At 47.2% G+C, this 12,120-nt stretch overlaps 1 protein-coding gene across 1 annotated transcript in view; it reads left to right on the forward strand.

The window, feature by feature from the left end:
* Positions 1 to 2,377: 2,377 nt before the first annotated feature.
* PCSK6 (proprotein convertase subtilisin/kexin type 6) overlaps positions 2,378 to 12,120 on the forward strand; it is a 147,262-nt gene continuing 137,519 nt past the window's right edge. The window contains exons 1-3 of the mRNA XM_008068524.2: positions 2,378 to 2,444; positions 4,126 to 4,242; positions 5,345 to 5,415. Of these exons, the coding sequence (XP_008066715.2) occupies positions 2,378 to 2,444; positions 4,126 to 4,242; positions 5,345 to 5,415 (255 nt within the window). The remainder of the gene's footprint in view (positions 2,445 to 4,125; positions 4,243 to 5,344; positions 5,416 to 12,120) is intronic.

Consider the following 12,120-nt stretch of genomic DNA (forward strand, 5'->3'; position numbering starts at 1 on the left):
TTGAGTTGGGCTCTCACCCTGTCACCCAGGCTGGAGTGCAATGGTACAATCATGGCTCACTGCAGCCTCAACCTCCTGGGCTCAGGTGATCCTTCCGCTTCAGCCTCCCGAGTAGGTGGGACTACAGGCATGTGCCACCATGCCTGACTAATTTTTTAAATTTTTTTTGTAGAGACAAAGTCTCACTTTGTTGCCCAGGCTAGTCTGAAACTCCTAGCCTCAAGTGATCCTCCCGCCTCCACCTCCCAAAGTGCTGGGATTACAGGCGTGAAACTCAGTGTCTGGCTCTGCCATTGTCCAGGGTTTTGTCCAGGTAACCCTCTGTTATCCCTGTCCCTTATGGCTGCTGGAATCAGGGGAGTCATTCAGAAGGAGCAGGTATCTGGGCTGGCCCTGGAGGATGAGGAGGATTTAGCCTGATTAAGTAGGATTTAGTAGGAGGGCCTGGGAGCAACATAAATACAGACGAGGGAAAGACAGGAAATGGTGTGGCCTCTAGGAAGAGGGTCAGAGATGAAGGAAGGTTGGGGCAAGACCAGAGGCCCTGGGAAAGGCCCCTCTTTGGAAAAGGGGCAGGAGAGAGACATCTGAGGGGCAATAAGAGAGACAAAAGGGAGGAGTTGGAGAGACCTGGGTTGTGGTGGAGACTGATGCTGTGGTCACTGAGGAGGGGACCTGGAGGCTGCTCCCAGGGGTGCAGTGGTGGCCATGTGACTATGTGGTAAGGAGGTTCTCAGCCATGCCTTGGGCCTGGCAGGCAGGGGGTTGGCACACATAAGATAGAATTTCACAAAACCTAATGAACATATCGCTTGAAGTGAATTTGTTGTTACTGACTGATGAATGTAAGAGATGATGTAAGGCATGACTTGATTTGACAAAATCAGAAGTTTGGGTTTTAAAGAATGATTCAGATGGTAGTGGGGGTGGGGCCGGGCCATCTAGGGTTCTAAAGAGAGCATGGTTTGAAACAGTTGCCCAAAGGGACCAGGCTGGTTGATGGACCAGGGACAGGAAGGATGGACCAAGGACCAGGAGTGATCAAGGTCATGGTGGGTGGAAAGCGTGTTGTTGGCCTCGGAATGGGGGCCTGACTGTGGCCATGTTCATGGTTGCTGGGATGAGGGGGTTAGGAAAGAATCAGCGTATCAAGAGGGTCATTTACCTGGGGGCAGAATGGTGACAGGGAAGGAGGGTGAGTGTTGACAGCGTGGTGAGAAATGTGGGGAGGATGAGTTAGCAGCAGGCGGTGTGGACTGAGGCAGGGGGGACGCCAGCTGAGCTATGAAAGCCACCTGGAACCATCCTTTCCTGGTAGGATGTTCACAGCCACAGAATTCCTTGCAAGCCCAGGAGGTTGCTAAGAGTGAAGGAGAGAGCCGTAAACATTTAATGGGAGACAGGACAGAGAAAGCCAGGACATACAATGTTAACTGAGGTGAGGAGGCAGGTGGGGGCTTTCAACTAAGCCAAGAGTGCATAGGAAAAATATCATAGGAGTAGAAGAGTTTTTTGTTTGGGGATTTTTTTTTTAAATAGGATTCCCAAGGTCTCAGTGGGAAGAGCCAGTAATGAAGCTGGGTGAGGAGAGGTGGCTCAGGGAGGGTCTTAGTGCATAGAATGTATCAGGAATAGTTGGTGTCTGTATCTGGGAGGGTGGGCTGTGGCATTGGAACAGTAACGGAGATGGCTGGCCAGGTGACACAGGAGGTATATGAGGGACTGACCAACCTGGGGACTTGCCTGGTATGCTGATATGACTTGCAGGCCAGTCCAAGCTCTGGGATCTTCAGATGCTGGAGCAAAGTGACCATGGTGTCTTTGACTTGGGAACCGGACAAGCTGCCAGACAAATTGTGTTTTGGTTTCCTCTTCTGATCTTCTCTTCTATCCAGAAGTCTTCCTCCCTGGGCTGAGAGAATCTACATTCCCAGCTCTTCTCTTTGAATATGTGATGTGTGAGCCACAGCTGTGTGGCTGCTGGTAGTAAACATTCAGGCACATGAAGCATCCTTGGGGCACATCAGATGGGCACGTAGGGGTAATCAAACCAAATGGAAGGTAATTTGTTTGTTTGTTTTTCCCCAAGTAAGATGGATATGGAGGAATTGCATAGAAGCTGACAGAGATCTAGGAAAACCTCTAAACTTAACCTTGATTTGGGGGAAAAGGATCAAGAGGTAGTGTAGTGAGTAATTAGACCCATCATGGAGAGCCTGGGTGGAATTTTTGACAAAGTTTGTTTCTGTAGTTGTCACTGGGGAGAAATACAACAGAATGGAAGACTTTGAAAGTAACTGTTCTTCCGGGAACTCTGGAGTCTTTGTTGCCATCAGAAGCATTCTCGGGTGCTGGAGGGGAGATTCCGAGGGGGGACATGTTGAAAAAGGCAGAGTCCCTGAAGATGGTTGATAGTCTGCAGATGGGAGAGCAAACACAACCAGGTCTGCACCATGGCTCTGCCAGGAAACCGGGTCATATGGCTGTCCAGGGACTATGCATTCCCTGGGCCATGCTGCTTGGCCGGTGTCTTTAGGGCACTTGGGTTTGTGCCCCAACTTAAAGCAATGCAGAAAACCCTTTAACATGTTAATTGCTGCAGTGACTCAGATGGAGGCAAAGTGATCACACAGCACTGGCGTTGGTTTTCACGACAGACATTCCTATCACCAAAACCTGTGCCTGTTCTCCAGAGAATGAGCTCTAAGCCTTCTAAGAGAGCAGGGTGTGTGTGGCTGCCTTGCTGTGAGTCACCTGAAACATTGCTGGGCCCAGTTCCACCTGTCAAGGATATGTACCATGAGCCTCTCTCTCTAGGAAGGTAGTGGAGATACCAGGCATCAGCTTAGGAGGTGGTGGATACCACAGATAGAATTTCACAGAACCAAGTGAGCATCTCTCTCACTTGAAGTGGATTTGTCTTTACAGACCTGTGAACATAAGGAATGACGTCAGGCTTATTTCATTTTACAAAGTCAGAAGTTTGGGATTTAAAAACTGTTTCAGCATGGAATTAGACAGATACTGCAGGCTTATTTTATAAGAGTTTATAAATAATAGATAAGAAATAAGTTAGCTTCAAGAAACTGGAAAATCCAGCTGATTGCCAGACCTGGTGATATCACATGCCCCATAAGGGGGTGCTCCGGTTGCCTGTGTGTGGCACTGTCTACCCCACCCCCAGCACAGCTCCTTGGCCCCCACTCACCCTGTGTGGCAGTGTTATTTGCCTTGACCTTTTTTGGCTCTAAGTGGGATTATTTTCCCCACAGGGACCACTGATGAAGTACTATTTTTAAGAATTGAAATCAAAGGACAATTGGGATGTATTATCTAACTTTGCAATAACTTTATTTTATTTTATTTTGAGCTGGAGTCTCACTCTGTCACCTAGGCTGGAGTGCCATGGTGTACTCATGGCCACCCCAGCATCAACCTGCTGGGCTCTGACGATCCTTCCACCTCAGCCTTCCAAGTAGCCAGAACTACAGGCACACTCCACCACGCCCGGCTGATTTTTTATTTTACTGTAGAGATGAGGTCTTGCCAAATTGCCCGGGCTGGTTTCAAACCCATGGACTCAGACAATCCACTCGCCTCGGCCTTCCAAAGTACAGGAATTATAGGCTGAGCCACCGAGCCCGGCCTACAATAACTTTATTTCAATGCAGGGGGAGTGTGATTAATCCCATTGCAAAGAAAGGGAAGGAGAAGAAAAGTTAAAGATCTTGCCCAGAGTCCCTTTTCGCATAAGCAGAGGAGCTGGGACCAGATCTGCACAGCCTGGCTCCAAGGCCAAGGTCTTCCACTGCTGAACTGACACCCTTTAGAGTGTCCTCAGCCCATGCACGGCAATTACTGGGGTCCGTTCATTGCCACCTCCCTACTTCCCATCCATCTTTACCTTGTGTGCTTCCCCCCTCTCTCTCTCTCTGGTCCCATCTTTCCTTGAAATTTCAGTAGAGAAAATATTGACTCCACTGCTAGGACTTGCTCTTAGGAGCCCCTCCTCTGGAGGCAGGCCCAGGGCCCACGTGGCCAGACCAGGGGTCCCCTGAATCTAGAATAGTGCCTGTCCAAGCAGCTGTTCAGAGACCTGTTGAGGGAATGGACAGATGCCTGTAGGATCTGCAGATTCTCCAGAAGACAAGGGCACAGATTTGAGAAGGAAGAGGAAGGAGCAGTCAGAACTGCCCAACAGCCAGGGCACTGCTGCCAATAAACACACAGAAGGTGTGGCAGGTATTGCTGCCAATAAACACACAGAAGGTGACTACAGAGGAGCTTGTCACTGTGGGTGGGTCTTCATCAGGTCCCCGTTGACAGGATACTGTTATGTGCTTCTTAGTGAATCACGAAGCAGGAGAAAGGGCGGAGAGAGAATAGGATGATCTGATCGGTTTTCTCCCACTCTCCTTTCAAACAATTACTTCTCATCTATAAATTACTGCTTCTGAAGTTTTACTTTGAATATGAATGTACTGTCAAAATCATTTATTGGCAATTATTCTAATAAACCACAGATGTTGGCATGAAAGGGACAGAGAGAAAAGTTGATGGAATATCTCCCTTGAGAGTAGAAACTGAGGCCAGCAAGGGTGCAGAGATGGGCTGGGTCCTGGTCCCCTGACTATCATACTGCTTGCAGGAAGAGTACCAAATGCCGTTTTTAAATAATTACATGAAAATAATCGCACAAAGCCCTATTTTTAGTTTATAAGCCAAGATATGCTTTGCATCTGGGAAAGGGTGTCCCTCAAGTTGTATTTCAGTGAAGTCATGACATCTGCCTCATAAGTAGCTTCTTCATTTTTAATTACTGGCGTGGGGGTGAGTCACAGAAGCAGAATGACACTGCATGTTTCGCTAGGTCTGTTTTTAATTGGTGTTACTGAGTTTGGCTCCTGATGCAGTTGGATCAAAGTTTTATGTATCTTCCTGAACTGTGAGCCACCTGTCTCAGTAGGGCAAGCTGCCATGAGGTCAGCATAGGAGCTTGGTCACTATGCTACCTGGCAGCAGGCCTTGGAAGCCATTACTCAGGATGGGCGTCAGGATATGAGGAAGCTGAGCTTGCAACTGTGTTTGGCCGACCCTCTTATCACCCACTAGTCAGCCGGGATTTGCAGAGTCATGGTGGGGTTGGGGACTCAGGCTGCCAAGAGCATTACCACCTCCTTCCTCTATCCTTTTTCCTTTAAAGGAAGCCACACAACAGAGGGAGCAGAATAGGGGACAGAGCTTCCTGGAGCTAAGAGTTGTTGGTAGTTATAGCTGGACAGTATTTGCAAACTCCATTTCTGTCTCCTCCACCTTGGGGCTACCTGTGCTTTCTCCCTCTCAGACCACTGGATGCTGCTGGTACACTGGAGCCATGGTCCCAGCAACCTAGTGACACAGGAGAGGCAGGGAAAGGTGGGGACAGAAAGTAGAGGTGTGTGAGTGGGGTCAAATGCATATAAGAGGAGATGTACCATCTTAACCATCTTAAGGATATGGCTCAGTGGCGTTAAGTACATCTGCACTGTTGTGCAACCATCACACCATCCATTCCAGAACTTTTCATCTTCCTGCACTGAATCTCTGTACCCATTAAAGGCAAACTCTTCATTTCCCTCTCCCAGGCCCTGGCAACCACCATTGCACTTTCTGTCTCTGTGAATCTGACTGCTCTAGGTACCTCATATAAGTGGAATCACACAGGAGTTGTCCTTTGTGACTGGTTTATTTTGCTTAGCATAATGTCCTAACAGTTTGTCCAGGTTGTAGCATGTGTCAGAATCTCCTTCCTTTTTAAGATTGAATAATATTCCATTGTATGTATATATCACATTTTGTTTACCCATTCGTCCATCAGTAGATACTTGGGTTGCTTCCACCCCTTGGCTATTGTGAATAATGCTGCTCTGAACATGGGTGTGCAAATATCTGTTTGAGACTCTGCTTTCAATTCTTTTACGTATAGGAGATATTTATTTTTAAAGTGAAAATGTTGAAGATTAATTTCTCTGAAATACCTTCTAATTTCCCTTAGGATAACTGCTCTTAGGTGAGGGTATTTTAGATATTAAAATTTGAATTCCTTCATATGAAAAAAAATCTTTTTTTTTTTTTGAAACCTTACAGCCTCCTCCAACGTGAAGTTCGTTCATCAAACAGTCCTGAGCTGCTGCCTAGCACTGACCTTTCTTTCTGGGGAGCCTGGGGGGGCCTAGCAGGAGCCAGATGGGCGTCCCTGACTTCCCTTGGTGCTCAGTGTAGCTTTGTTCTCAGATGCGTGGTGTAATCAGCCTGCCCAGGTGTGCTGGATGTAGCCACTGGTGCCAAAGGTCATGGACACACTCTGTTCTTCACAAGCAGAACTGCTCTCTGCTGACAGCAAATCTGGGCTTGTGCCAGAGCATCTCTCCCCTGGCGAATTTTCCAGATGAGACTTTCTGACGATATGGCACCTCGCCCTACTTCTTCCATACTCAGAAAGAAAAAAGTAAACAGTAGGCCTCCTCAAGTTAGGGAAGTCTGAGCCAAATGTCTAGATCCCCAGTTTTGCCAGCTACCTGCAGCCTGCAATTATATTTGGGGCAGGCTACACAGTGGTGGCGGCAACATTTAAAATGAGTTGCTATTATTAAAACTTGAGAGAGCTCGTGTAGAATCTGAATGTCAGCTTCTCTGGAAGACTTTGAGAGCTCGGGCAGTTCTGGGTTCCCAGAGTCTCCACTGGCTCACCTCCTCCCCCAGAAGGTCACTATCTGGGCCCTATGGGTATTGGGGGTACCCTTACCCAACTAGAGGGATCAAACATATCACAGGGAAGTTGGTAGGCAGCAAGGAGATATGGCTTGACCCCACCCTCACTACCAAGTCTGCTGCTCAGGGGGCAGCCTTGGTGGGGTGGGGGTGGGGCAGCAAATGCTTTGCCTGGGAGCTTGGAGCTCGGTGGTGGGCACATGAGGGGCAGGACCAGGGCTCAAGCAACTTCTCTACCCCACAGGTCACCTGCTCTTGAAATAAACCTCATTTGCTGTCTGTCTCTTTTAAAAAATAATTCCTGGCCCCATGGGTTCTGCTTTGATGAGAGAAAGCAATGGTGGTAGATTGTAAGAACCAATCTGTCATTGGCACATAGAATTGGAGGAAGACACTCTCAGAGAAGAGTTATAGGAATCAAAGCAAGTCAGCTCTTGCCTTCAATTCTAGACTGTATGTTCTTTAAGCTTTATTTGGGAGAGGGGGCTGGAAAGTCTGGTTCCCTCGTTTCATTGCAATTAAAACTTTCTTTTTTTAAAATTGTGAAACAGTCGCAAACTTACAAAAAAATTGAGCATAAACCACAAAACATTGACCCATTGGCGAGAATGCTGTGGACCTGGCCCCCTCAGCCCTAATACTCTAGTGTGTCTTTCACATAAGCAAGGACAGTCTCTAAGAACCAAGTAGTAGAACCATGGAGACCAGGGAATTACGATTGGTCAGTTACCTGTGATAATTGCTTCTAATGTGTTAACATATTTGATCAGTCCCCTGGTGGGTAACTGATCTGACATGTCCTCTGACCGCATCATCCCCAAGTGGGCACCCTCCTCACCCTGCCTGGACTTTGACACTCAGAGTGGGCTATTCCCACCCACAGGTCCTATGGGCTCTGACTTCCCTCCCTCAGCATGGGTACCCTCCTCACCTGCTAGGCAATGTCTTGTTCCCTTATTCTGGGCCACCCCAGGTCTCCTCCACTCCCTTAGCCCCGCCACATACTCTCCATACTCTGCCCCATATGGTGGCTTTAGGATGGAACATTTCAGGAAGAAGAGTTTCATGCTTTAATCTTAAATCAAAAATGAAATAAAAATGAATATTAAAGAGGTGTTGGGTTTAGGAATCTGGTAAAATGGCTAATTCCAGACACCCATAAAGAACCTTTTAACCAGTAAATGATTTAAAATGGAGATCTTCAAAGTAAAGATTGTAGTTTTTCAGAGAACTCTTTGTGTATGTTAAAAAAAAATAGGATGAGACCACATATACAAATTAAACATTTGCATCTGAAGTCAGGTCATTCAGTTTGCCAACCTAAGGGAAGAGAAAAGTGGTCTACTAAGTAAAAATTAATGATTTTTCAGGAATTTGTAGGAAGTTGAGCAGCTTAATTGCCATTTGGGTGGATACGTGTTGAAGAAAGTAATTTTAGGGGACTGGGAAATTGTGCAATAATCTTAACTTGGGTCAGGATTGTAATTACTGCAATAACAGAATGTTGCTATGTGTATATGTGACTGAAATGGGAAGCAGTTTTTTAAAACTGCTTTAAAAAATAACAACAAAATGTCCATTCTCTCTTTCTCTCTGGACTTGCTTAATTATAAATACCCGGTAACCCAGGGTTGGCTAAATATAGGTTCAGTGGTCATCTATGTTTATAACATTTTTCGGGCGGAAGTCACCAGAGCAATACAGAATTAATTTGGTGTGTAGGTTTTTATAGGCTCTAATTAGTTATGTTTTTCTTAAGCAGACCAATTGGGATCAATAACATTATATAACTGAACTCAGACAACCATGACTTTTAGACACAGTCTCTTCCCAGAAAGTCAAGTCCCTGGAAGATGCCGGGCCTGAGGACAGATGCACGACTCTGGAAGCCACATGCAGCAGCTGTAGAGTGGACGGGACTCGGAGCATCTGTTTTCAGCCAAGGGCAGGCTTTGGAAGTGATAAAGTGAATAGTTTTTTTGCAAAGTCAGATGCTTCTTCTACAGCCCATTCATTTCTGAGACCTTGGATTGTGACATTCTGGGGCTGCTTATCAGCTGTTCCCGTGAGGCAAGGTTTAGCCAGGCTGGCCTGGGGAGGTAGGTGGCGTTTTTGTGGACTGACCAAAGTATGCACTTAGCCAACCTCCTTCCAAACCCAGTTTGCTGGCTCGAGGACTTGTGGAGTTGCACCTGTGTCTGCAGTCACGTCCATTGCAGAGCGGCGTGGGCGGGTGGACCTTTGGAACCATCTGATGTCATTTGGGGTAGATTCAACATGCTTCTCAGTGACTCTGCTGCAAATCAAACATGATAAATTAGACGGGACTGTCCTCCTCCATTTCTCAGGATCTTCAACAAAGGCCAAGGCCGCTGCTTTTCCTTCAAGGAGGCAGGATGAGCCCCAGCTGGCAGTACCCACTGGTATCTGTCAGACCTCACACCTGCCCCATGAGCAGGGAGGGGATTTGAGCTCGCTGTGCTTGCATTGAAAGACAAAATATGCCGAGAGAGGCTCTTCCTGTAAACACCCAGTCCAGGCCTCTCCCCTCTGCCACTTGGCTTCTGCCTCTCCCTTGCTTGGCTTTGTGAGCTGTTTACACACTTCCCACCTGTGGACCCAGGCGCCTTCCTTTCCACAGCTGGTTGTGCGAAGTGAGGGGAGAATGCCTGTCTCTTGAATGGATTGCAGAGCCCGCCTCAGATCTTCTGCCCACAGAGGCAGCCAGGGGTCTCGCCCAGACCACACAGCTGGCAGGTGGTCTGCCTGACTCCACAGCCCGCACTCCAGCCTCAGGACTGTCCTGGAAGGGGGCCTGAGAGAGCTCTGAAGTAAGACAGCAGTGCCTAGGCTGGGAAGCACTGGGGTCTCGGCCACCCTGCCTCCGAACGTGGGGCCTCACTGGAGAACTATACACAGGTGGCATGGGAAGACCTGTGTGTCCTCCCAGTGTTCTTTGGAGCCAGAAGTCTGTTCATTTCACCAAACATTTTTTGAGCTCCTTCTGTGTACCAGACGCTGCCAGCCCCTGAGGACTGACAGATGACATATAGGTTTTGCCCTGGGTGGCTTATGGTGTAGGAAGGGTGTGATAGGGCCTGCGAGGTCTGGGAGGGCTTCCTGAAGGCAGAGAAGGCTGAGGTGATGGTTAAAACAATGTAGTCGTTAGTCTTGTTGGTGTGAGAGGACTGGCTTGAGCAGGCACAGGGGTGTGAAACTGCAAAGGAAAGCACAGGCCCTCACATGGGACCACAGAGGGCAATGTGGGCAGGGGCAGGCCTGTGGCAGGAGAGATGGCCTGGCAGGGTTGTGGAGACCTTGGTGTGCCCTCTGAAGGGATCATGCTTTGTCTTCTAAGATGGGGAGGAACTGAGGTGGCAGTTTCAGTGCAGTGGTCTGGAAACGACCTAGAGGCCAGTGAGGGCTCCAGCAGAGGGTTAGGCTGCCTGCACTAGGCGGGGACGGTGGGTAGATGGGGTTGGGAACTGTTGAAGATGCTTTGAGAGGGTTTGGTGGTGCCTTTCACCAAAAAAAGGAATTCCTAGGGATGAGAAACAGATTTGGGATGGGGGTGGTGAGGGCTGTACAATGGAGTTGATGCTGTTTTAGTTTGGGGGTATATAGTGTCTGCTGACCCAGGTGCTCTGCCAGGAGCCAGAGGGCAAAGATAGTGAGAATATGACCCAGCGCCCAGAGGACTCAGCCATCATGGGGCAGTGTGTTCAGGACCCATATGGGCAGGATAGGTTCCATAGAGGAGGTGCTGCTGAGCTGAGCCATGAAGGACAGTGGGGACTGGCCAGCAGGAAAGGGAGGAGCAGCCACTGAAAAGGCCCTGTACTCTTAGTATTTGACAATTCCTGGATGTAGCTCAGCTTCTCCTGGAGAGAGGTTTCAGAATCCACATGGCCAGTGAACACTCAGACCTCTGGAACCAGAGCCCCCATCAGGGGTCAAGCTCCATTCCACAGCAAGTTTGCTTGAGTTGCTCAGGTGATTCTGACATGTATCATGGTGGTAAGCCACAGATCCAAGGGTTCTGACTTGAGATAACCCACTAGGATATGAGAGCTGTGGGAAAACCTGGTGTGTTTCAGAGCCATTTGTTTATGAACTTTGCATAAACACACACACCTGGATACATTTGTTTGTGAACATTTGTTTTTGAACTTTACATAAACATACACACCTGGATAAGTATACACACACGCACATATGAATGCATCTATCTACACTCAGCCCTCCATATCTGTAGGTTCCGCATCCATGGATTCAATCAACCTCAGATCAAAAACTATTTTTTAAAAAGGATGGCTGCATCTGTATTGAGCATGTACAAAATTTTCTTGTCACTATTCCCTGAACAGTACAGTGTAACAACTATTTCTATAGCATTTATATTGTATAAGTTATTATAAGTAATCTAAAGGTGATTTAAAGTATACAAGAGATTATGTATAAGTTGTATACAAATGCTACACCATTTATATCAGGGGCTTAAGCATCATGGATCTTGGTATCTATGAGGGGTCCTAGAACCAACCCCCTACAGATACCGAGGAACAACTGTATACATCTGGATTTGTGTGTGTGTGTGTGTGTGTGTGTGTGTGTGTGTGTGTGTGTGTGTAGGCCAAAAAATGTATATGCATTTCAAGAGATGTTATCTATATTACTTTTCAAAGCTGAAGTAAACCTTATGGTAGCAATGTATAGTATGACATTAGCTCTGCTGTGCTTCTGCCATTTTCTTTGTCCTGTCACACTGGCATTCATTTGATTAATGCCATCTTTTGAGCAGATGTCACATTTAAAATATGTATACATTTTTTTGGTACCCTGTATATATGCATACACACACATCTGAATTCATATATACATATATATGCAGGTATGCATACATATATAACACACATCTGTATATACATACACATATTTTATGTGTTACTATACACACACACATCCCCCCATGGTTTCTTTATTGGAATGAAGGAAAGTGAGCACTTGTCGAGGTCTTTGGCTCTATGAGGAAGAACCTGTTGTTGAGTACAAGGGCCAAAGTGCTTGGAATCCTCCTGGCAGGTAATGGCCTTAACTGTGCCAAGAGACAGAAGGTGTGATCGTTCCAGAATCCTAGCTGTGCTGTTGACTACATGTGTAGTCTTGAACAATTGCACTGCTCTGTGCCTCAGTTTCTTCATTTGCAAGATGAGGACAATTATAACATTTACTCCCTAGGGTTGTTGTGAGACTCCAACTCGTTAATTCATCTGAACTCCGAGCCTGCCATCTGGAAAAGGGCATGTGCTCAGCAAACATCAGCTACTCTCATTACAAGCGAGGAGCACTCAGTAAAAGTTGGGGAATTCT

The sequence above is a fragment of the Carlito syrichta genome, unplaced genomic scaffold, assembly GCF_000164805.1.
Source record: "Carlito syrichta isolate Samal-C Ts95f unplaced genomic scaffold, Tarsius_syrichta-2.0.1 Scaffold311144, whole genome shotgun sequence".
NCBI lineage: Eukaryota > Metazoa > Chordata > Mammalia > Primates > Tarsiidae > Carlito > Carlito syrichta.